Source organism: Protopterus annectens, chromosome 7.part1, assembly GCF_019279795.1.
Source record: "Protopterus annectens isolate FY-2018-M chromosome 7.part1, PAN1.0, whole genome shotgun sequence".
Taxonomy (NCBI): domain Eukaryota; kingdom Metazoa; phylum Chordata; order Ceratodontiformes; family Protopteridae; genus Protopterus; species Protopterus annectens.
The window spans coordinates 246,284,544-246,311,436 of record NC_056740.1 but is presented as its reverse complement, the minus strand read 5'-3'; the positions used below and the strand labels follow the sequence as shown (position 1 = coordinate 246,311,436).

At 43.0% G+C, this 26,893-nt stretch overlaps 1 protein-coding gene across 1 annotated transcript in view; it reads right to left on the bottom strand.

The window, feature by feature from the left end:
* Positions 1-2,486: 2,486 nt before the first annotated feature.
* LINS1 (lines homolog 1) overlaps positions 2,487-26,893 on the bottom strand; it is a 578,944-nt gene continuing 554,537 nt past the window's right edge. The window contains exon 7 of the mRNA XM_044078688.1: positions 2,487-3,593. Within this exon, the coding sequence (XP_043934623.1) occupies positions 2,699-3,593 (895 nt within the window). The 3' untranslated portion in view covers positions 2,487-2,698. The remainder of the gene's footprint in view (positions 3,594-26,893) is intronic.

Here is a 26,893-nt window from a genome sequence, read left to right as displayed (position 1 = left end):
ACCTGTCAGCCCATCATTAGGCAAATGTGACTGCAAATCAGTCACCTTCAAGCTGGCACTAACACCAAAACTCACAAAGGGCGAAGTCAGAATAAATAACTCCACCAAGGCCCTATATCCTCCCTAGGGAAAGGCATAAAAGCCTTCCATGGCCCACCCCCAGCTGGAAGTGGTAACTGCAACAAACCTTACACTAAAGTCCTGTACAATCACTTGTATAAGTGTACAGACCTAGCTGTTCCAGAGAGAATCAAAACCAGAGCCCCAATTAAAAACAAGCCATCCTGGTGGACATCAAGCATTAAAAAACTTTACACCAAATGCAAAAAGCTGCTGTCTAAGAAAACTAAGGCGAGGTCCCAACAATGGAAAAGCACCCTCCTCAGCCTCAACAGGCAAATAAGACATGTCAACTCCTCTAAGGGTAACTGAGAAAAATTTAGCAACCACAGCCAAGGATAACCATAAGGCCTTCTACAGCTACATGCATAGCCTAAAAAGTAGGACCCAATTATGTGCCGAACTAGTGACTATTGGTATTATACACACTGATCCTGCAGTGATAGCAAACTTGCTAGTGGACATATTTGGCAAAAATTTCACTCCCTTATCCCTTCCAAACTTATCACAAACCTTGCCCCCACCCTACATATTCAAAGAGCAGGTCATTAAATCCTTGTCGAAGGCAAAAAACACATCCTCTTTGGGACCAGACAGCATCCCAGGCATGAACTACCATCACCATTAAGTACCCCATTCATTCACAACCTAACAAATGGCTTTGTTCCTGTGGAATGGGGAACAGCTATAACTATTTCCCTCAAGGTGGCTTAGCAACAGACCCAGGGAATTACAGACCCATAAGTCTGACCAGCCTCCTCTGTAAAGCCATGGAATGCATCATCATGGACCTCATAAATAAAGACATAGGTGACCTCCAAACCCTGGCTCTGACCCAATTTGGCTTCAAGGGCAGATCCAGCCCGTTAAACCTGGTGGATTTCTTCGTAAATATTCCCAGCGTCACGGACAAGGGCAAGTCTGTGCACACAGCGTACCGCAACTTGGCAAAGGCCTTTGACACAATCCCACGCTCAAGAATTATTGATAAACTTGGCAAACTGAATATAAACCCCTTTATTGTAAGATGGGCTGACAACTGTCTCACAAACCGGTCACATACAATCAAAGTGGGTGACTCCACATCAACCAGTAGACCTGTCGCTAACGGGGTGGCACAACAGTCAGTGCTAGGCCCCCTACTGTTTGACATATACTCATTTGAAGTTCAGGACAAAACTAAGGGGCTGTGGCTGACTTAGTTTGCGGACTGTAAACTCGGTGTAATTATTAAATCCCCAAATGATGTCAGTATACTTCAAGAGGGTCTTACGCAGACCAATGACTGGTGTCTTAGTCATGGTCTTAAACTGAATGCCAAGAAATGCATCATCATTCCCTTCAGTAAAAACCATGCTCCTTCACACTATCAAATTAACACCACCACCCTATGTACCTACGAAGTTGTAAGAGATCTAGGATCACAAGCAGACTGCGATCTTAGCTTTGATCACCATGTGTCGACTGTAGTAAGGAAGGCTTTCTACACAGCACACTTGATTAGCAAAAGCATCGCCTCTACAGCAAAGGAAGTTATAACCCCCCCCCTATACTAGTCACTAATCAGGCCCATGAGCGAGTACAACACCCATTTGACACGTACCGTACAAAGCACTTGCAGCAATTGGAGAGACCTTAAAGGTTTCTAAGAAGTTCAAGGAACTCCAGCATGAGTCTTATACAAACCGAATAAAGTCCCTGTCACTATATTCATTACCATTTAGACTTCATAGAGGAGACTTATGTCTGGCTTACAGAGCAATCTCCGACGCAAACCTAATGAATTTGCTGCACATGGGTAAATCAAATGGGACTAGGGCTTCCCACTCCAGGGACCTAAATATGGTCTGCAACTTGAATAGCACGTGCTAGAGGGACAGACTTGTCTCCCAGCAACTGCTGCATCTTTGGAATAGGCTGCCAATTCATGTGAAGCAAAGCACCTCTATGACACTGTTCAAAAGGAACCTGGACAAGTGGATGGGGCACCATAACGTCTTACTGGGGATAGCGCCCACAACCCTCCTGGGCATGGGCAGTTATTACTTAATACAATCCTGGGTGCTGATTAGAGTAACTGTGTTACTACATTAGATAAAACTGCTAGGCTTGAAATGACATATGGGTTGATAGCCTAGTAATGGCCTATGATCCTATGAAATGGATCCCCTTTGTCTATAACAAATGTGTTTTGAATTTTTCTCATGATGGACATTAATGGAAGACATGGAGCTTGAGATGTTACTGTTCCTACAGTGGACAAACAGAACAAAAACTAAACGATATTAACATACAATGACCAGTTCTGAAACAGAAATACATGAAAAGTAGTGGTCATACATGGATGAAAACCCTCTGATAATTGATATCTTCGAGGATCAAACATACTCATTGGTTTACTTTAGATAGTTTCAAAAGGTCAAACTCAACAATTCTAAACATGAATTTGCAAATTATTTTTATACATTTATTTTTTTTCATTCTTCATGATGTTCTGAATACCACTCAAAAGTTAGTTAACATCATTCATGATGTTCTGAATGCCACTTAAAAGTTAGTTAAACAACTAGCTTTTCCTTTAGTACACTTCTGACAGGGATTTGACATTTCCAAGTAACTTTAGCAGTGCTGCTGGATTATATGGAAACAACTTTTTGCAATGTAACCTAGCAATGGCGTTCTGCAGGTCCCTTAAACACTTAAATGCTCTGACATGCAGATCTTCAAAGGTCTCTGTGTTACCCAGATCTTCTTCAGCTCTGCAACACACTGAACTATTATGGTCTTCAATGCTTGCTGTCATTTTATGGTTCTGGATCATGCATAGTTCATTTTTTGCAACCATAAAAAATGAATGTTCATGTTCCTTCAGCACATTGCTATCTTGGGGGATGAAGTGTGGCTGCTTTACTTCTGCTAGAGATGCCTCTTTTGACAATTCTGGCTCAGAATCATCGGAGATGTCATAATCTACCAGGCTTTGAGCAGCAGGAAGAACTGGGTTCACGGAATCACTATTAAGTGAACATAACGATACGTCAGGAACTACTGGCCGACAGTCATACGGGTAGTTCATGATTTCTGAGGTACATGAAGAAGACAAAACTATCTTAGTTGGAACCTTTAAGTTACTGCCTTCGGTCTTCGAGTCTAAATTATAACTAATATCAGCTGTTTCTTTACTTGTGATGTTAGGAACAAAAGGAGTACAGCAGGTATTTTTAAATGTAGTCTGACATAACTCACAAGCACTGATGAAATGTTGCCAGTCTTTCTGAAGTAGTTTCAGATACCTAACAAGGTATTCAAGAAAGCACGTTTCTGTAGAAATTAAATAGTCAAGAAGAACTGCATGGTCAAATGCGATGCTGTTCAACAGGTGTAGGAAAACACAGTGGGGGTTACAGCCAAGCTCATGGTCCATAGTAGTCGATTTCTTCTCTTTATTGGTAGAATCTGAACTTATTACAGACCTGTAAAATACAAATGTAATTTGAAAAGACTCTTTTAATCACTGTTTTAACACAAAATATAGAATTAAGATGAGCAACTGTCACAGTGACAATTTCACAAGATTTGTATTATTTGAGCATTATTTCCTTGTTTGAGACACTGTCTACAATTGATACAGATCTGGTTTGTCCATGCATATATTTTACCAGTTCAATGAATACCATTAAAAATACAAAATGAAAATGAACGCGTGCTAAAAACATAGCAGCAAATTCAATGATTTATCAAAGCAATGACCACATGCAAATAATATACCTATACTTAGGTACTATGCCTGTGGCAATAGAAACTGAAGGATAAAGAATGTCCACAGAGATACCTTATTAAAAGGATACAAGGGCTAAACATGTCTTACATGGACCGACTCAAACCCTTGTCATTATACTCAGTATCCTACAAACTGCTAAGTGGTGACCTGTATCTGGCATACAAGAAATCCTCTGACCCATTACTGATGGATTTATTTCACATCAGCAAGTGAAATGACATCATAAATACCCAGTCTAGGAATATAAACTTCTTCTGCAACAGCAACAGAATGGTTTGAAGGAAAGGTATATTTCACAGAGGGTACCACTGCTCTGGAAAACACTCCCCATCTAAATAAAACAAAGTTCATCCCTGTCCATATTTAAAAGCAACTTGGATCCAAGGATGGGAAGCAGAGTTTATCCAGGACTGTCCCCCTGTACTAGTAATGGCCAGAGGCAGCTCCTAAATGCTTTATCCTGTGCGTCCCCTCAAACTATCTATGGTACGATCCCAGTTATTCTCAATAGGGTTAATATATAATTATCAACCATGGGATGAGCAAGGCCAATCTCTAACCAAATGGGAGAGGTTAATTTGAGCACAAAAAGGGAAAATGGTTAAGCTTAAAATGGCCCTCAAGGGCAGCTAGCCTGGTACTTGCCTATGAGCCTATAAAGAAAACAAGGAAACAATCAACAGTGCAATAAGTGCTTAAAATCCAAAAGCTCATCCAAAGCAAAAGCACAAATCGATTGGAGGTTCAGCTGGAAAAACTTTTATTGTACACAATAAATTGAGAGCGCTTTCGCCCCTCTGACAAATTCCCTCAATTTTAAATACCAGAGTTCACCTAGTTATCATGTGTTGTCCCTTTATAAAAGCAATCAACAATAAACTTGAATGCAAAAAACATGACTTAACAAAACCTTATACCAAATAAAACCAAAGCAATAGTTATACTTTTTTCAAACAAAAAATTATTGTGTTAAATAATAATGTTACTTAAACACTAAAGAAAGTATATTTTAAAAACCTGAAAACAGATTTCCTTTTAATCTGTTGGCTTTTTCTTTTAGAACTGTCATTAAGGAAAAAGTTGTTCAGTCCAGGTGGAAGATTTGCAGCAAGCTTAAGATGACACTTTAGTTCTTCTTTATTGGGTATGTTTTTCCAGTTTCCAACCCTGGTGTCAACTTATATAATTTCTAATATACCAAAACCGAATGTCTTAAACCCACTACAAACAAGTGAACGTTTATACAAAGTGTTTGTGTCTTTCTTATTCTGAATATCAATTAAATGTTAATAGATTAGAGTTTTAAATGATCCGTCTTACCTACACAAAAACACCACATAAATCACACACTGCCAAATAAGCTGTTCTTTTGGTGGTGCAATTTCCTTTCTTGAAATAAATTTGTGTACGCATTCAACTGGTTAAAATAATACATGGACTAGAATTTATATAAGAAAATTGATTACAACTACCACAAAAGCCTTACTGCCAGTTCTCGACACCATACTTCCATTACTTTTCTTGTTTTCTAATAATCGTTTCAGATTTGTGCCAATTTTATTGATAAAGATAGGTTTGTCCCCTAACACAGCACTGACATCATTATTTACTCTGAATATACTCCAATTCCTTTCTACAATGTTTATTATTTACCCAAAAAGGACCATGTTGAATAATACAAGCTTTGTTGAAATTTGTATCACACAAAAAAATCATGTGCAACAATCAGGTATACAAACACCTAACAAAGGTTTATAGTTTTCCCCCCATTCTTATTTGGAATAAGGTTTTGTTAAATCAATTTTTTTATATTCAAGTTTATTGTTGATTGGTTTTATAAAGGGAAAACAAAAAGTATAGTTGTGTACACCTACCATAAATGTAGGTGTTCCAGTGTATTCACTGTTGCAGTCATCACACATGGGTTATCTGCCTGCAGGTAGCCATCAGTCAGCCCGAATATCAGAGAATTAGTATTTCTGCGTCGGTTGCTGTTGCTCCAGGTTGTCAGGGATATAAAAAACAGGCAGCCAATGCCATTGCATCAGTTTTTCTTGCCTCAAATGTCAGGAGCACCCCCCCCCCCAAATAGGGAGCTAAGTTATGGTGGGGAAAATACCACCAGTAAAATGTAAATACCAATACCCCTGAAAGGGGTGAGTAATAGATTCAGAGAGGAGAGAGGGAGAGAGAGACAAGGGGGCTGAAGGGAGGGAAATCAGGACTGCAACAGTGAATACACTCGAACATCTACATTTATGGTAAGTGTACATAACTGTACTATATTCTTCATGTTTCACTGTTGCAGTCATCACACTTGGGGTGATTCCCAAAGCTGAAGAAAGGGTGGAGGCAGTCAAGAAGAGTTGGGGCTGGCTACTATACCCTGCAGGACTGCTGTTCAAAACCCACCCTGGATTTGGAAAAGATAGGCAGGTGGTAATGCTTGGTGAAGGTGTGTACAGAACTCCAGGTAGCAGCTTCCAGGATGTCCCTGGTAGGGACTCCCCTGAGGAATGCTGTAGAGGTAGAAATTGCCCTAGTGGAATGTGTTCTGACCCCCTGAGGGGTTGGTTTCCCATGGTGCTTGTAGCAGAAATGGATGGAGTGTGCTATCCGTTTGGAAATTGTTTGTTTTGAAATGGCCTTGCCCTTTGCCCCTGGTGCAAAGCTGACTAGTAACTGGTCAGTTTTCCTGAAGGGCTTAGTCGTATCAAGGCAGAATCTGAGCTGTCTGTGCACGTCCAAGGAGTCCAGGATCGTCTCGCCTTTAATTTGAGGATCAGGGACGAAGGTTGGCAAATGGATAGATTGGACATCACTTTAGGCATAAAGGAAAGGTTAGTCCTGAGGGAAACCCTGTCAGCATGGAAAATGATGAAGGGTTCCACAGCCATAAGTGCTTGTAGCTCAGACCCTCTTCTAGCTGAAGTGATAGCCAGAAGCAAGGCTGTTTTCCAAGAGAGGAATTTTAACTCTGCTGACGCTGCAGGCTCAAAGTGGGGTAGCGTGAGCTTTTCCAGTACAAAGTTAAGGGCCCAAGCAGGGTTGGGTGCGCTCCTTTCTGGCCTTAAGTTGTTTGTCCCTCTCAGGAACTGTTTGATAAGAGGGTGAGAGAAGAGAGGTGGCTCAATGTTGTAATGAGCCGAAATGGCAGAGGCATGGCTCTTAATGGAGGAGAAGGATAGGCCTCTGTAGAGTAGTTCTGCTAGGTAATCCAGGATTAGAGTTAAGGAGGGCAGTGCTGTGTCCTCTCCTTTAGACTGAGTCCAGGAACAATAGATTTTCCACTTATCAGCATAAGATTTCCTTGTACTGGGTTTTCTGGCTTCAAGAATGACGTCCAGCACCTGCTTGCTTAGGCTGGTCACAGGGGGAGAATTTAAGGAATAAGCCAGGCTGCAAGATTCATGGTTTGTAGCTGTGGATGCAAGATCTGTCCCCCCCTGCTGAGTGAGGAGGGTTGGGATCTGCAGTAGATGCCAGGGTGGCACTGGTGACAGGCTGCGCAATAGTGGGTACCAGTGCTGGCGTGGCCAGTCTGGGGCAATCAGGATTGTCCTTGGTCTGTCCTGTCTTATCTTGACTAATATTCTGGAGAGAAGAGGCAGAGGGGGAATGAACAGATTGGGAGGTTTTCCCACTGGAAGGATAGGGCATCCACTTTCCAGGCCCTGCTGTGAGGTGTCCTGGTGCAGAATTTGCTGAGCTGGTGATTGCAGGGGGAGGCAAAGAGGTACACCTCTGGGGTCCCCCACTTTTGGATTACAATACTGATGGGTGCTGGGGTCTAATTTCCACTCGTGTGGGTCTAGGGGATTTCTGCTTAAGTTGTCTACCAGAGAGTTTTGTTTGCCTGGCAGGAATTGAGCTTGCAGATGAATCTGCATGTCCAAGGCCGTGTTCCACAGGGCCATGGCTAGCCTGAAGAGTGGGTTGCCCCTCTGCTTGTTGATGTACCACATAACTGTGGTGTTGTCTGTTTATAAGCAGGGGTCCTGGTGAGAGTAGGGACCTGAAAGCTGTCAGAGCATGCTGAACAGCTAGCACCTCTTTTTGGTTGATGTGCAGCAGAGTTTGACTTGGGCTCCAGTGGTCCTGAATGCAGTTGTCGTCCAGGTGTGCCCCCCGGCATAGTCTGATGCATCTGTGGTTAGGGTTTGGGCAGTGTGGGGTTGAGAAAAAGGAAGTCCCTTGTTGTGGTTGCATGCTGCTGCCCACCAAAGAAACTCTGTCCTTAGACAAGGTATGACAGGCATGACTGTTTCCAGGTTCTGAGAATGTTGACACCAAAGACTTTTTAAGTACCACTGAAGTTTCCTCATATGCAGTCTGGCATATGGAATTAGTAGGATGCAAGAGGCCATGAACCCTAGGGCCTGCAGGATTTTCCTTGTGGATATCTGGGTTCTGGTGGACATTTGAGTGAAGCAGCCTGTCAGATATGCTTGTTTTTCTGGAGTAAGGAATGCCATCTGGGATGCTATGTCCAAGCTTGCTCCCAGGAATACAATCTTTTGGCAGGGGACTAGTTTTGATTTATTTTTGTTGATAGTGTACCCCAGGGAGGATAGAAGGTTCTATACAAAGGTCACGTGCTGCAACAGCTGTTCCTGTCTGCCTGAATCAGGCAATCATCCAAGTATGGGTAAATCTGAATTTTTCTCTGTCTGCAATAAGCAATGGCTGGAGCGAAGCATTTTGTAAATACTCTGGGAGCAGTGGATAAGCCAAAGGGAAGTGCAGAGAACTGATAATGCATAGATCCTGCCCTGAAGTGTAGGTATTTCCTGCATGAGTCCCTGACAGGGATGTGCAGATAGGCTTCTTTTAGGTCTAGGGTGGCTAACCAGGCATCTTTGGCCAGCATAGTTGCTGAAGGGTGAGCATTTTGAATTTTGATACCACCAAGAAGGTGTTTAGAATGGAAAGATCTAGGATTGGGTGCCAAGTGCCCTCTTTTCTGGGTACCAGCAAAAGCCTGGACTAGAACCCTTGACCTATCAGTTCTGCAGGGACAGGTTGAATAGCCCTTATGGAGAGCATGGACTTAACTTGGTTTTGTGCCTCTGCCCACTGGTTTGGAGGAAGGTCTGAGAACCTTTTTTGGGTTGGCAGTGAGTGGAAGTAAAATTTGTACCCCTGGGATACAATGTAAAGGACCCATCTGTCTTTGGTGATGCAAGTCCATTTTTTTGCATGATGGGCAAGTTTTCCTCCTAGGGACATGAGCAGTTGGGCAGAGGTGGGGAGAGGAGTTGAAAAGTCATTGTGAATTCTTTCCATAAGGGGGTGGCTTAGCACTCCTTGTTTTTGAAGTGGAGGCACTCCATTGCTTAGATCTCTGCATACCCTGAGACTGTAGTCTGGGGGGGTCCGTTTCCCTTGGGTCTACTTTGAGATGGCCTTGAGGGAGCTGGAAAGGACCAATGCTTCGAGGGGCAATGCTTACTGAATCTAGGAGGCTGTACTTGCAAGAAATCTGACTGTCTGAATAGATTTAGCTTTTTCTTCCATCTTTTTAAGACCCTCTTCTGCTTTGTTACCAAACAGATTGTGCTTGTTCAAAGGAGCGTCTAGTAATTTTGATTTGAAATGGTCTGGCAAGGTCTGCTCCTTAAGCCAAGCATGCCTTCTCAGTACAGAACCAGTGACTGCTGCCCTGCAAGATGCTTCTAGGGCGTCAAAGCCACATTGCAAAGTATACTTGCTGACTTGGCTTGCAGAATGCATAAGTTCTTGTAATTCTTTATTTTCTGCAAAATCTGTAAAAGTAGCTAATTTTTGCTTAACAAGTTCCATGATATGTTGTTGGTACTTAAGCATGTAAAACTGGCAAGTCAAAGCCCTAATGGCGAGAGTTGCAGAAGTGTATACTTTCTGTCTAAACCTCTGGAATCCCTGTCCGAAGGGATGGGATTCTTAGCTGTAGTTGCTTTGATACCTTTAGGCCCCTGAGAGATAACCTCCGGGTCAGCTGTAGGATTTTTGAAAAGGAATTTGAGAGAGTCAGGAACTCTGTAGTACATGTCTGGTTTTGTAGGAGCAAGGAGTAAAGTATCAGGAGTTAGACTGGATTCCATAAGGACATCATCCACAACATCCAGGACTGGGGGTATTGCTAAAGGCCTATGTTGTGGCAAATCTAGAAATTCTCTGAGTCACTTTTTGGACCGAAGATAGCCTTGGCATTCCCAGTGGAAATGCTCTCTTAAAGTATGTAAGGTTTTACCAAAAGAAAAATCCTCTGAAGGAGAAGCAGAGGGAACGGATTCCTCTGCATCTGAATCTTCATAAGCAGATAAAGGCATGTCTACATAATCAGATACCTCAGATTTGTCAAACTCTTGGTCTGTTAAAGCTGCTAGGGACTGGTCTCTTTTTCTCTTAGCAGGGGAAGGCTGACTTCCCCTAATTAGCATAATAAGGTCTTCTGCCATTTTAAGCATTTGATGTTGTGGCAAGGAAGCCGGTGCTTTAGTTTGGGTAGTCTGTTTTTTAGGTGTAGCTCGTGCTTTGGCCTTAGAAAAGTACAGTTTTGTATCTACTATAAATGTAGATGTTCGAGTGCTAATACAGCTGCAGTCATAACAGATGTGTTTTCCTGCCGTCAGGCGGGTCCTCGGTCGGCCGAATTCCAAAGTCTAGGTCTGGCATCGGTTGTCATCGCTTCTTCCCTGACGTCAGTGCGACAGGGGTATAAAAGAACCAGCCGACGCCATTTTATTCAGTTTTTCTTGCCCCAAATGTCAGGTGCCCCCAGAAGGAAGGCAATACATAAATATATGTAATAATGCAATGCAAGCAAATACACCATAAAAGAATACCCCAATCAGGTTGTATGAGGAGGTGTTAGCCATTAGGCCTGTCCCAGAGGGGAAGGAGGGAGGGAAACCTGGACTGCAGCTGTATTAGCACTCGAACATCTACATTTATGGTAGGTACAAAACAGTACTATGTTCATCGTGCATACAGCTGCAGTCATAACAGATGGGTAGAATACCAAAGCTAAAAAAGGGGAGGTAGGCACTAGGTGGAACTAGGAGGAGCCAGGATGCCCTGCAAAACTGCAGTGGCAAAACCTGCTCTAGATTTGGAGTATAAAGGCAGGTGATAGTGCTTGGAGAAAGCATGCACAGAACTCCAAGTGGCAGCTTCCAAAATATCTTTGGTAGGAACCCCCCTGAGGAAAGCTGCAGAGGTAGCTGTGGCCCTTGTGGAGTGAGACCTGATGCCTGCAGGTACAGTTTTACCATGAAGAGAGTAACAAAAGCGTATGCAGTGGGCTATCCATTTTGAGATTGTCTGTTTGGAAATAGGCTTCCCTTGAGCCCCTGAAGCATAGGACACAAAGAGTTGCTCTGATTTTCTGAAAGGCTTTGTTCTGTCCAAATAATAACGTAGTTGTCTGTGAATGTCCAAGGAATGTAGTAGTCTCTCCCCTTTGTTTTGAGGATTGGGGTAAAAGGTAGGTAAGTGGATAGCTTGATTCAAGGCTACCCTGGATACTACCTTTGGCATAAAGGAAGGATTGGTTCGTAAGGAAACTCTGTCCTGATGGAAAATGATGAAAGGCTGCACAGCCATGAGGGCTTGTAGTTCCGAAACCCTGCGAGCTGAGGTGATAGCCAGCAGGAAGGCTGTTTTCCAGGACAAATATTGTAGTTCTGATGAGGCAGATGGCTCGAAAGGAGGCAAAGTCAGTTTCTCTAGAATGAAATTGAGATCCCAAGCAGGCACTGGTTGTTTCCTTGGGGGTTTAATATTCTTAGCCCCTCTGAGGAACTGTCTTAAGAGGGGGTGAGAGAATAAAGGAGGATCAGTGTTGTATTGAGCAGAAATGGCTGAGGCATGGATTTTGATGGAAGAGAATGAAAGTCCACTGCTTAGCATCTCAGCTAGGTACTGTAATATTTGAGGTAAATTCAGTATTCCAGGATTCTGGCCCTTTTTCTCATTCCATGCACAAAACCGTTTCCATTTGGCGGAGTAGGCTTTTCTAGTAGAAGGTCTTCTGGCCTCCAAAATGACATCCTGTACCTCCTTGGAGAGTAGGGTCTGTTGTGATTTTAAGGAATCCTCCATGCGGCTAGATTGAGTGTTTTCAGCTGACTGTGAAGAGTTTTGAAGTTGTGCTGAGTCAGTAGAAGAGGCATTAGAGGCAGGATCCATGGTGGGGAATGCGTCAGGCTCCTCAGGAGTGGGTACCAGTGTTGCCTTGGCCAGTCTGGAGCGATGAGAATCATCTTTGGTCTGTCTGCTCTGGTTTTTAATAGAACTTTGGGCAGCAGAGAAAGAGGTGGAAAGGCATAAACTGTCATTGTTGTCCAACTGAAAGAGAGTGCGTCCACTTTCCAGGCCTGTGGATGAAAGGTCCTTGAGCAGAATTTTGCCAATTGGTGATTTCTGTGGGAGGCAAAGAGATCTATGTCTGGCCTTCCCCATGCTTGAATTATTTTTGAAAAAAACTTGAGGATGCAACTTCCATTCGTGTTGATCTGTCATATTTCTGCTTAGGTTGTCTGCCAACGTGTTTTCCTTGCCTGGCAGGAAATGTGCTTGAAGCTCGATTTGCAATTCTAGAGCCATGTTCCAAAGAGACATGGCTAGCCTGCATAGGGGGTATGAATGGGTTCCTCCCTGTTTGTTTATGTACCACATTACTGTGGTGTTGTCTGTCCTTATCAATAGCTGGCCTAGATGCAGCAGGTCTTTGAAAGCTATAATAGCATTTATTACTGCTAGCATTTCCTTTTGATTGATGTGTAGGTGCTTTTCCTTTTGGGACCATCTGCCCTGAATGCACCGATCTGTCATGTGTGCCTCCCAGGCGTAATCCGAGGCATCTGTTGTGATGATTTGACATGCTTGAGGCTTGCAGAATGGGAGACCTGTGATTCTTTGGCATGCTTGAGCCCACCACAGAAATTCCTTTTGAAGACATGGAATTAGTGGTATTATTGTTTCCAAGCTGTGGCTGTGCTGAGACCATAGGTTTTTCAGGTACCATTGAAGTTTCCTCATATGCAGCTTTGCACATGGGATTAGCAGGATGCAAGATGCCATGAATCCCAGAGCCTGCAGGACTTTCCTTGCAGTCAGCCTGGTGAAGGTTGCCAGTTTTCTGAAGTATTGAGTTAGTTGCCCTTGTTTCTCTGGCGTGAGGTAGGCCATCTGGGTGCTTGTATCCAAGTTGGCACCCAGGAAAATTATTGTTTGAGAGGGTATTAGCCTTGATTTCTTTTTGTTGACTGTTTATCCCAGGGAATTCAACAACCTTATTACAAAAGCCAGATGTTTCAGAAGTATGTGCTTGCTGTCCGCTTGGATCAGGCAGTCGTCCAAATATGGGTATATTTGTATCCCTTGAAGTCTGCAGTAGGCAATTACTGATGCCAGGCATTTCGTGAACACTCTGGGCGCAGTAGATAAGCCAAAGGGCAATGCAGAGAATTGATAATGTGTTGAACCTGCAAGAAATCTGAGGTATCTTCTGCAATCTTGTCTGATTGGGACATGCAGGTATGCCTCCTTGAGGTCCAAAGTTACCAGCCAAGACTCCTTGCCCAGCATGGGAAGAAGCTGCTGTAATGTGAGCATCTTGAATTTTGGTACGATTTAAAATGTGTTTAGGATGGATAAGTCCAAAATAGGTCTCCAAACTTTGCCCTTCCTTGGTACCAGGAATAGTCTGGAATAAAAACCTTGACCCTGTTCTTGTGCAGGTACCTCGTGAATAGCTTTCATGTCCATAAGATCTGAAATTTGTTTTTGTGCCTCTGCCCTTTGATTGTGTGGCAGGTTTGGCATGCCTCTTATTTTTGGAAGGGTGTGAAAGTGGAATCTGTAGCCTCTGTCTATAATGTCCAGGATCCATTTGTCTTTTGTGACAATATGCCAATTTTTTGAAAATAATGCCAGTTTTCCGCCTAAAGGTGCTGCCATTTGAGCCTTGCTTGGCATGCAAAGGGGAAAGTCATTGGTTCTGCTTTCTGAATGGCTGTGAACTATCCTCACCACCTCTTTGGGTAGGTGCTTGCCATTGTCTGCCTCTAAACGATCATTGAGATTGCCCTCTACCCCTTGAGCGCCTGTATCTACCTCTTTGGGGTCTGTCCGTGGCTGGAAAAGACCAATTTTTTGAAGGCCAATTTCTACTGAAACGTGGAGGTTGTACCTGTAGGAAATCTTTCACTGTTTGCATTGATTTTGCCTTTTCCTCCATTTTCTTTAATATCTCCTCAGCTTTAACACCAAACAATACATCTCTTTGCAGAGGTGCATCCAGTAATTTAGCTTTGACATGATCTGGTAAGGTTTGCTCTTTGAGCCAAGCATGTCTACGTATGACTGATCCTGTAACAGCAGCTCTACATGAGGCCTCTAAAGCATCAAAACCACATTGCAAGGTATGTTTACCTACTTGTTCTGCACTATGTATTAAATCCTGCAACTCCTTCAAATCTGGTTGTTCAGGTTGTGACATTTTGCTTCTCACCTGTGATAACAGAAACTGTTGGTACTTTAACATATGGAACTGGCAGTTTAATGCCCTCATGGATAAGGTGGCCGAGGTGTAGACCTTTTCCCCCCACCTTTCTAAAGCTCAGGAATCCCTCTCTGAAGGTAATGGATTTTTAGCAGAGGAGGCCTTAATTCCCTTGGGGCCCTGTGAGATAGTTTCTGGGTCAGCCGCATGGCTTTTGTATAGGAATTGGTGTGAGTCTGGAACCCGGTAATACCTGTCAGGCTTGACTGGGGCTGGAGGTAAAGAGTCTGGGTTAAGGCAGGACTCCGAATACACATCATCTAGGATATCTAAGACCGGAGGTATAGCCAGAGGCCTGTGCTGAGGGAGCAGGAGAAAATCCCTAAGCCTTTTCTTGGAGTCTGAGTACTCTTGGCCTTCCCAGTGGAAGTGTTCCCTCAAGGTATGCAAGGTTTCCCCAAAAGAGTAATCCTCAGGGGGGGAGACAGAGGGAATGGACTCCTCTGCATCAGAATCTTCAAAAGGGGAGTATGAATGTTCCTGGTAATCAGAATGTTCTGAAATAGTGGAAGCCTGGTCCGAGGAGGGGGATTCTTCCTCCACTCTGGGCCTTTTTTCCGGGGTTGAGAACCCCTGATAAGAGTAATTAAGTCCTCAGCCATTTTGAGCATCTGCTTTTTAGGCATGGGGCCTTGAGAAGGGCCCTGTGGGGTTTGTTTTTTAGAATGCATGGCTGTCTTAGACTTAGTGAAAGCCTTGATGGAAAAAGAAGAGGAAGGCCTGAAGAGACCTTGAGAGGAGGCAGACCTGTCTAAACTCTGAGTTTCTCCGCCAAGAGTGGCTTGGTATCTGTAGTCGGGGTGTGGGCCGAAGAGCCTGCGACCTCGGGAACAGAAGACACCGCCAATGAAGTGTCGTCGGTAGTCAGGGGCTACGTAGGCGCCTCACTGAGAACCGGACCACCTGTAGTCGGCTTTGGCGTGGTGTCGGTAGAGGCCGCGGACCTCGTGTGTCCATCCTTATCTTTGCGTCTTTTAGTCAAAACTGGAGTCGGAGTATCCGACGACATTATGTAGTTACATTTTTTGCCAAAAAAGTGCTGGGCGAACTCCGTCCGACACTTAATGGTGCGTTTGTTGAATGTAGCACAAAAACGACAGGCCGAGACGTCGTGGTCTGGGCCTAAGCAAGGAATGCAGAGGGAATGAAAATCCTTATGCTGTATTTGCTTCCCACATGAAATACAATTATTAACATTGTCTGACATCAGTCTGAGGCAAGAAAAGTTTCCCCAACGGGGTACTTAGCTTTCAAGAAGACTTCGGTTGCAGATATTCGTAATTGCGAACTGCTTCTGCTTCGGGCACCGCGCGGCAAGAAATACTGAATAAAATGGCGTTGGCTGGTTCTTTTATACCCCTGTCGCACTGACGTCAGGGAAGAAGCGATGACAACCGACGCCGGACCTAGACTTTGGAATTCGGCCGACCGAGGACCCGCCTGACGGCAGGAAAAAGCATCTGTTATGACTGCAGCTGTATGCACAATGAACATCTGGGTAGTTTTAGATGGAAATGAAGATGCGAAAAAAGTCTCTGGTTTGTGTCTAATATCGGCAGTGCAAAGAACTTCCTCAGACGCTGGTGCCTGCTCAGCAGCTCTGGACCCATCCAAGGTAGAGACATCCACAGGTTCAGTAGTCGAAGAAGGGTCTCACGCCATACCGGACTCACAAATCTATTGAGGCGGGCATCAGGGGCTGCAAAAGCGCCTCACTGACTACCGGTGAACTGGCGGGACGCGTCGGTAGTTTTGGACCTGTGCAGTATGTCTCCGTCTTTATCCTTATGTTTTTTAGGAAGATCGGTAGTCGGATAGCTTACCGAAGCCATTTCGGAATATGGAGATCGAGAACAAAAGTATTTAGTGACAATAAGGGCCCAATGATGAATAGTTCGGGAGCTGAACAAGGCACAAAACCGACAGCAAGGTACGTCATGGTCTGGGCCTAAACAGGTGACGCAGTAAGAATGGAAATATCAGTGTGGTATTTGCTTTCCGCAGGCGAGACAATTGTTAACTTTTTCTGACATCGGTCAGAGCAAGAAAAAAGGGTCCCCAATGGGGTACTTAGCTTTAGAAGACTTCAGGATAATTCAATTCAGAAACAAAAACTCAGGTAGCGGCCGACCAGCACTTGTGTGAACTGCTTCTGCTTCAGGCTCCTCGGCAAGAAAGACTGATGTAATGGCGTCGGCTGCCTGTTTTTATACCCCTGATGACCTGACATCAGTCCTGGAGTGACAACAACCGACGCAGAAATACTAAATCTCTGGTATTCGGGCCGACTGAGGGCTACCTGCAGGCAGATAACCCAAGTGTGATGACTGCAACAGTGAAACACGAAGAACATCTATAATTCATATTCATTGGTTTCCTGTGCACCAATGACAAGATGAACTGTGGTATTTAAAATTGAGAGAATTTATGATGTTCATCGTGTTACCCTGCTGCAGTCATCACACTTGGTTATCCTGTCGTCAGGCGGTCCCGCAGTCGGCCGGAATTCCAAAGTCTTGGTCCAGCGTCGGTTGCTGTCCCCTCTTCCCTGACATCAGTGCGCCAGGGGTATATATAATGCAACCGACGCTATTTTCTTCTGTCTTTCTTGCCGCGCGGTGCCCGAAGCAGAAGCAGTTCGCAAGTGCCGGTCGGCCGACTCCTGAGATTTTCGAATTCGAATTTCAGACCGAAGTCGTCTATAAAGCTAAGTACCCCATTGGGGAAACTTTTCTTGCCTCAGACCGATGTCAGAAAAAGTTAACAATTGTATTTCTTGTGGGAAGCAAATACCTCATAAGGATTTTCATTCTTATTGCATACCTTGCCTAGGCCCAGACCACGACGTCACTTCTTGTCGGTTTTGTGCTAGGTTTAATAAGCGTACTATTAAAAGACGCTTCGATTTCGCACGACACTACTTCGGTAGGAAATTTAACTACACCATGCCATCAGAGCAACCGACTACCGACGTGCACAAAAAACGAAGGGATAAGGACAGACAGCCCAGGCCTAAGCCAGATTCCGAGGCCTCGGCCGATCCGGTCTCTGGTTCTCTGGTCCTCAGTGAGGCTCCGAAGCAGCCCCTGACTACCGCAGATCTGGAACCCGAGACTGCTACGGAAATTTTGACGGAATGTACCAGGACGACGCACCCTTTTACTTCAGGCCCTTCCGACGACTTTGCTACAAAAGACGTCAATACTACAGAAACGCCATCGGTTTCCGAAGGCGTTTTCAGACCGACGACTCTCAGCATTAAAACGTTTTCTAAGTTGAAGACTCCTTCTAAATCTAAAAGGACTGCACTTCAGTCTCCTGTTCAAGGCCCCATGCCTAAGAAACAGATGCTCAAAATGGCTGAAGATTTGATTTCTTTAATCAGGGGTTCCCAGCCCCCTCCTGACAAAAGGCCTAGACAAGAGGAAGATTATGCATCCTCTGAGCAAATGTCCATTTCTTCAGACTCCTCTGAGGACCAAGACTACTCCTTCTCTCCTTATGAAGATTCTGATGCTGAGGACTCTATTCCCTCAGCTTCTCCTCCTGAAGACTACTCCTTTGGGGAAACTTTACACACTATGAGGGAACATTTTCACTGGGAAGGTCAGGAATACTCTGATTCAAAGAAAAGGCTCAGAGAATTTCTTTTACTCCCCCAACACAGACCACTTGCCATCCCACCAGTTTTGGACATTGTGGATGATGTCTATTTAGAATCCAGTTTCAACCCAGACTCTCTACCTCCTGCTCTGGCTAAGCCTGACAGATACTATAGAGTGCCTGATTCCCACAAATTTCTTTACAAACTCCCTGTAGCTGACCCAGAGACTATCTCACAGGGTCCCAATGGGGCTAAGGCTTCTATGGCTAAAAACCCAGTACCTTCTGAGAGGGATTCCAGAGCACTAGACAGGTGGGGGAAAAAGGTTTACACCTCAGCCACACTAGCTATGAGGGCACTGAATTGTCAATTTCACATGCTTAAGTATCAGCAATTTCTAATCTCTCAGTTAAAGCAAAGAATAACCTCTCTCCCTCAACAATCTGAATTGAAAGAAGTACAGGATCTGTTGCACGCCACTGAGCAGGTGGGCAAACATACCTTACAATGTGGGTTTGATTCTTTGGAGGCCTCCTGCAGAGGAGCTGTCACTGGGTCTGTTATACGCAGGCATGCTTGGTTAAAGGAACAAACTCTGCCTGATCATGTTAAAGCAAAACTACTAGATGCTCCCTTACAGCAAGATGTTCTTTTTGGAGTTAAAGCAGAAGAAGTTTTAAAGAAAATGGAAGATAAGGCAAAATCTATGCAGACAGTCAAAGATTTCCTACAAGTACAACCCCCTCGCTTCAGCAGAAACTGGCCAACAAAAAATTGGTCCTTTCCAGCCACTGACAGACCACAGAAGGGTAAATACAGACGCCCAAGAGGCAGAGGACAACCACAAGCCCAGTATAAACCTCGCCAATGGGGCTCTACAACACAGAAGGGAGGAGAAAACAGGTCTCAAACCACCAGAAGGCAAACTCAATGGCTTGCACCTCATCTGGCCAAGCAATACTCTCTTGGCAGCCCCCTTGGGGGGAAAACTCGCACTTTTTGCAGACAACTGGCACATTGTCACAAAGGACAAATGGGTCCTAGACATAATTTTACGAGGATACAGATTCCACTTTCACACCTTGCCAATGAAAAGAGGAATGCCAAACCTGCCACAAAATCAATGGGCAGAGGCACAAAAGCAAATTACAGCTCTCATGGACATGAGAGTCATTCAACTGGTACCTACTCGAGAGCAAGGCCAAGGATTTTACTCAAGACTCTTTCTAGTGCCCAGAAAGGACAATGCCTGGAGACCAATTCTGGACCTTTCAATTCTAAACACTTACTTACAAATACCCAAATTCAAGATGCTAACACTACAGCAGCTACTTCCCATGTTGGGCAAGGAAGCATGGCTAGTAACGCATGTCCCTATCAGACAAAGTTGCAGAAGATACCTCCGTTTCATTGCAGGTTCAACCCATTACCAATTCTCTGCACTGCCCTTTGGCTTATCTACTGCGCCTAGAATTTTCACAAAATGCCTGGCACCAGTAATTGCATACTGCAGACAAAGAGGAATTCAAATATATCCATACCTGGACGACTGCCTCATCCAAGCAGAAAGCAAAGACATTCTCTTACATCATCTGGCCTTTGTAAAGCATCTACTAAACTGCCTGGGGTACACAGTAAATGAAAAGAAGTCAAAACTAGTACCCTCACAAAAAATGACATTCCTGGGTGCCAGCTTGATTACAGCGGCCCAGAAGGCTTATCTTACGCCAGACAAGCAACTACAACTGACTCAATATTTCAAGACAATGGGAACAAAGACCCAATTAACTGCAAGAAAAATTCTGCAAGCTTTGGGCTTCATAGCATCTTGCATACTAATAATACCATTTGCAAAGCTGCATATGAGGAAATTGCAGTGGTACCTAAAAAGCGTATGGTCTCAACACAGCCACAGCTTGGACACAATGATATCTCTCATTCCCTGCCTACAACAGGAATTTCTATGGTGGTCACAGGCATGTCACCTCAACAAGGGTCAGCCTTTCACCTTGCCCCCAGCCAGGCAAACTATCACAACAGATGCTTCAGATTATGCCTGGGGGGCACACATGGCAGGACAATGCATTCAAGGCCTATGGACTGCAGATCAAAGAAATCTGCACATAAATCAAAAAGAGATGCTAGCTGTACAGAAAGCTGACAGCCTTCAAGGATCTATTACATCCAGGACAACTTGCAATAAAGACGGACAACACCACAGTAATGTGGTACATAAACAAACAAGGGGGTACACATTCTTACCCTCTATGCAGGCAAGCAATGACCTTATGGAACACAGCTCTGGCCTACCAAGTCCAGTTACAAACTCAATTCCTGTCAGGACAGAAGAACACATTGGCAGACGACCTCAGCAGAAACATCAAGGATCCCCACGAGTGGAAACTAGATCCACAAATATTTGCAATGATAACTCAAAAATGGGGCCTTCCAGTCATAGACCTGTTTGCCAGTCCTCAAAACTATCAACTGACAAAATTTTGTACAAGGACATTTCACCATCAAGCTTGGAAAGTGGACGCTCTCTCTTTCAGTTGGAAAAACCTGACAGTATATGCCTTCCCTCCATTGCCTCTCCTCACAAAGGTTCTTTTGAAAGTCAAAAAGGAGAGACCACGACTGATTCTCATAGCCCCAGACTGGCCATGCCAGCACTGGTGTCCGCTATTGAAAAATATGGCCCACAGCCCACCATGGATATTGCCTCAAATCCCTCATTTGCTCACACAACAAAACAATCAGATTCTTCACAGCCAGCTCAAAACTTTAAATCTGGTTGCATGACAAATCATCTAAACATCCAACCAGCACCTCTTTCACAAGCAGTTCTGGATGTTATTCTGGAAGCCAGGAGGCCAAGCACCAGGAAGGCTTATTCGGACAAATGGAAAAGGTTTTGTGCCTGGAACCAAGCTAAAGGCCAAGACACAATTCAGCCTCACATGCCTCACATTCTACAGTATTTAGCTGAGATGTTGCACAAAGGACTTTCCTTTTCCTCAATTAAAATCCAAGCTTCGGCTATTTCAGCTCACTACAACAAGGATCCACCTTTATTTTCACATCCTCTTCTAAGGCAGTTCCTCAGAGGGGCAAAAAACATTAGACCACCCAGGAGAGCTCCTACACCAACATGGGACCTCAATTTTGTTCTGGAAAAACTAACGCTAACTCCCTTTGAACCAGCTTTCTCTGCAGATCTACAGTTCCTATCATGGAAGACTGCCCTGCTCCTAGCAATAACTTCAGCTAGAAGAGTCTCAGAGCTACAGGCACTAATGGCAGTGGAACCTTTCCTCATTTTTCATCAAGACAGAGTTTCTCTACGAACTAATCCTTCCTTTATGCCTAAGGTGGTTTCCAGTGTAGCTTTAAATCAAACCATCCACTTACCCACCTTCTTCCCCAATCCACAGAACAAAGGTGAGAGACTCCTGCATTCCTTGGACATTCACAGGCAGCTTTGTTACTATTTGGACAAAACTAAGGCTTTCAGAAAATCTGACCAGCTCTTTGTATCCTATGCTACACCTTCTTAAGGGAAGGCTATATCAAAGCAAACCATTTCTAAATGGATAGGTCATTGCATACGTTTCTGCTATACCCATCATGGGAAACCAGTTCCTGCTACCATTAGATCCCACTCTACCAGGGCAACAGCTACCGCTACAGCCTTTCTCAGGGGGGTTCCAACCAAGGAAATTTTAGAAGCTGCAACTTGGAGTTCAGTACACACCTTTACCAAACACTATCACTTACCTCTTTACTCAAAGTCCAGGGCGGGCTTCGCCACTGCAGTTCTGCAGGGCCTTATAGCCTCCACTAACCCTCTATGATACCTCCCCCCTACCTTAGCTTTGGGATTCTACCCAAGTGTGATGACTGCAGCAGGGTAACACGATGAACATAGTACAGTTTTGTACCTACCATAAATGTAGATGTTCGAGTGTTCACCCTGCTGCAGTCCAGGTTACCCCCCCCTCCATCCCCTCTGATCTACTGACTAAATCTCTTCTATGCCTTACTGATGTATTTGCTTATAGCTGAAGGGATTTTGTGCTGTGGTTACTCCTTTTGGTACTAATTTCTGACTACCTTTTTGGGGGCAACTGACATCTGGGGCAAGAAAAACTGAAGAAAATGGTGTCGGTTGCATTATATATACTCCTGGCGTACTGACGTCAGGGAAGAGACGACAGCAACCGACGCCGGACCAAGACATTGGAATTCCGGCTGACTGTGGGACCACCTGACGACAGGATAACCCAAGTGTGATGACTGCAGCAGGGTGAACACTCGAACATCTACATTTATGGTAGGTACAAAACTGTACTTTTTATTCTGACGAAGTCCCCTATCAGAGGGACGAAAGCGCTCAATTTACTGTGTACAATAAATGTTTTTCCAGATGAACCTCTGTTTGAGTTGTGCTTTTTCTATAAAGAAAACAAGTAGCACATAGGTAGCAAAGTAATTCAGTCATTCACACAGTCAAGCACCCATGTACAGCCTCCTCCAATGACCGTAAATACTACAAACACACAAAAGTAATGGAACAAGATGCCGGTAGTTTGAATGTTAGTGGTTTTATTAAAAATACAATTTTGCCCAGTAAGGGAAAAAATTAGGCTTCTTCAGAAAATAATATAAATTCCAAAGAAACACCAGTCATGCATGATCGTAAAAATGACATCACACAGGTAATCTGACATAAAAAAATGTACTAACTCAACTTAAAAAGTGCTATCTTAAGTGTCTATTGATGCTGACATGATCATTAAGTCAAGCATTCCTGTAAGTATGCATTCAAAAACAACTGCCAGTTTGTCATTTATCTCCTTAGCTTCCGATAGACTCAAAAATATCATTCCCTTTAACTACATTCAACATTACTTTTCATTGTCTAAATAAAGCACTTGTATGATCGTTTTCCTTATATTCAGTAAATGTTCATAAATATTTAGCCTTTACTTTACATTTGGGTTTACCAACATAAAAGGAGCTACATTTTGAAAAAAAAAAAAAAAAAGATATGCCAACAAAGATGCATACGCAAGAAAAAATACCCCTTAAGATCTTTGTCAGCACTACTAAATCTAGATAAGCAGTTTCAAAAATGAATGTACATTAAGTGCAGCTTCCAAATTTGACCGGGCCAAATTGCGGTCATTAAAATCAAACCAGTACTTTGCCCTTCCAATGATGACTTAATGCAACTGCTTTTTTATAAACGTGTAGGTTCTGCCACTATACTTTTTGATAAACTCTTATTACCCCAGATAAATTTTTAGTGGTTGTCAACAGACCTGAATACCATTAGCATCTACAGACAAAGCAATCAGAATCATCACAGTTTTAACATCAGCATCCTTCATCCTTTACTTCAACAAAATCACAGCTAAAAAATAAAATGAAAGAAACAGCAGTAAAATAGAATACGATTTACCCTAACAAATTTAAGAATACTCCTTGGTTGAAAGTATTAGCCCTCATTAAATTATTTATGTATAAGATGAGAATGTTTCAATTTGTTTTTAGCATTTTTACACATCGTGTTTGTTACTAATAATTTGGTCTCAGGCATTTTGTATATATTCTAAGTAGTTGTATTATTTCATATTTAAAAAAAATGTTTCAGTTTATTCACTTATTTTATTATATTTCAAATCCTGTTATTCTTTGGAACCATTTTAAAAGTTTAATAAAATATTTTAAACACAAAATAAAATAAAATAGGTTTGAATTTAGTGTCCCTTAGAGATAATTTCATACCTGTCAACTGTCCAGATTTTTGCCTCATATTTAGAGTCTGTCCCTCATAACATTTGTGGTTGTTTGGTAACTTCATGATTAAAGTCACTAAATAATGACACACAGTTGAGTTTTGCAGCTTATGCCCTTCAGAAAATGCATTCCAACGCAAAACCTGTTATTCTAGCCTCTTCCTAAGTTTGTAAGAAAAATATTTAAAGTCTGTCCCTATTTTTGGTCCCCTCCTCATAATTTTAGGCTTTGCCGAGACTTCTTGCTCTAAGAGGTTGAGCGGTATGGCTAATTTCCTCAAGCATTAAGCTTTTATACTCCATGTAAAAAAATACTTCTCCATCAAACACATTTCATCCATGGCAAGTCTAGAGATTCTAATGACTGGATTCCTCACAGTACATTTTACAAAATGCGGAGTAAATCATTATCAGTAAAACTTGACTTCCTAAAAATCATAAAAGACAATAAATAGCTGCCTCTGTCATCAGTTATTTCTACATCCAAAATACTCCCATTTATTCAGCCAAGTTATAGGTGAAATAAAATTTGTGCTGTTTAAAATGAAGAAAAAAAAAGTTTATTCTCCCTCCATATGAAGAGTAAAATGTTGCTATATCTCTTATAAGAAAAAATGCATTCTGAAATCAATCAGTTTTATATTTATTATATATACAAATTTCCTCTCAGTTAACCAGTATAGCACTGGCAAAAAGTGGGGCTAACTAACACAGCTCCCATGGTCATTCCAGAAACATGTTTGCAATATTTATCAGACAAAAAATAATTATTCTCAAATACCAGCTCATTCAAATAACACAAGCTTGACATCTATAAATGACAAACTGGACTGGTTACTGATGTATTCTTTAAAAAAACACCTCACCATTATCATCTGGAAATTCTGTATATAATGAAAAGCAGAGTTGTGTAAGTGGAACTTACATAACATGGCATGTTCTAACTGAACACGTTAGAAATAGTCTAAGCTATCTGGTAGTATCCTGCCAAGGATATGACCAACCAGCTAGCTTTTCAAAGCCCAAGGGTACCTTCCACTCTGCTATGAACTTGAGAAAAGCTTGCAAAGAGCTCCATATAAAACTGCAGTTACAGCCCCAAAAAGGTTCAGAGCTTTCTTGCCTCAAGAAGGGAATCTAGAGCCCCAAAAGGTAAACACTACAGAAAAAAAATAATAAAACACATAAACATATCTAAAGCACATAGAAGGAGTATGTATGTCCATGGCCTGGTAAAAACAAATAAGACACTAGACACAGGGGTGGAGGGATAGTATGGGGGTGGGGGGTAAATACTGCAACGATGAATTAGAACATCTGTTATGCTAAGTTCCACTTTCACAGTTGTACTATGCTCAATACTGGATCAGTGTTGCTGTAGCCTAAGCTATTCAGGTTGACTATCATAGCTTAGAAAAAACAGGGAGGAGAAAGACATTTATAAATCTAGGAGCCTCTGGAAAATGGTCCGAGAAAAGCTAGTTCTGAACCTGGCAGTGATTTGTAAAGGTATGAACAGCAGATCAAGCTGCTGTCTCTATAAAAGTTCTAAATTCCACCCCTTTCAAAAAGCCACAAAAAAAAGCTTCTAACTTTTCCTGAAAGTGACCTGTTAGAGTGAAAATAAGTAGAAGAAATAGCATGAGACAAGCATTACAAATTTTCTGCTTTGATACCGATTGTTCACAGGAAACAACAGCTGACTGGCCTTCCAGAAGGATTTTATTATGTCCTAGTAGTATCTGAGCTAACTGTGAGTATCCTGAGGAAGAAAAAATGAAGTTATGTACTCACCATAACGTTCCATCTGTGCTGTCCATTTTCATTCTTCCGCAAAAAATGGGTTCCAATCCAACCCTAGGATCAGACTTATGGGTTCATAGATGTTTACTAGGCTAATGACCACAAGGGCCTTTTAAGTATAGCCATGTATCTCAAATTTCTAAAAAGTTCTGATACCCCTGATAAGTGTAAGCAGGGGCTTGGGAGATTAAGCATTTACAAGCTAGGGCCTGGGAGATGAACCATTTACAGGTTGCCTGTGTCCATTAGAGACACAGGTGCCAAACCAGGGATGAATTTTCTATTTTCCATCCAATTGTCCAGGTTGCACTTGAACTGGGTTAGGGAGGAACTCTGCTTCTGGATTGGGAGACTGTTCTAGAGACGGGATAATCTCTGGGATACATACCTGTCTCTCCAGCAGGTCCTATTTACATCACAGGCAAGGTTTATGTCTTTAGAATTGGTAATTCTAGTGCAATTTTTTTGTGGGTATGCAGAAGGTCCATCAGAGTGGGGTCTGACAATGCCCTGTATGTCAGGCATAGATCTTCCCTCAAAAACCTATAGGAGACAAAATACAGGGACAGAGCCTTGACACAGTCTGCATAGGACATTTCACTTAAGCCCTGTATTCTTTTAGTGAGGAACCTCTGTGGACATTCCAATTGTTGGATATGCCGGTTAGATACTAACCAAAGGGGGCATTGTACTCAATGGTTAAGTCTGATTAATGCCAAATACAGTGGAACAATGTCTTCCTTAGACTCAGAAACCATACCTTTGTTTATACATTGCACAACATAGAAAGATTTCCTCACTATTGTAGACATGTGATGGTTAAAGGCTTGATTATTACCTGTGTGTGTCCCTAACTCCTTGACTACAAGGTCAACTCTACGAAGTGTGTTGTCAATATGATAGTTACCAGGGGTGAATGACTTTCCTAAATATACTATTATGCATTTCCTGGCATTTGGATTTAGTCCATGTCTCTGACACCAGTTGTTTGTCTGTGTCAGCCCCTGCTGGAGAACATCTGTGTCAGTGTGGGATTCAGTGACAGCTCCTAATGTGTAATAATCTGTAAATTCAGTAAAGGCCAAAAAGGAGAGGTCCAAGGACTAATCCTTGAGGGATTCCACTTATGACTGTCCCCTTTGCAGATGTGGACTCCCCAATTCTAACTTCTTGGGTCATGTCTGAGCCAGTTGACTGTCCACCGGGTGCCATAAGTGTTTGTACCTAATCTCCTG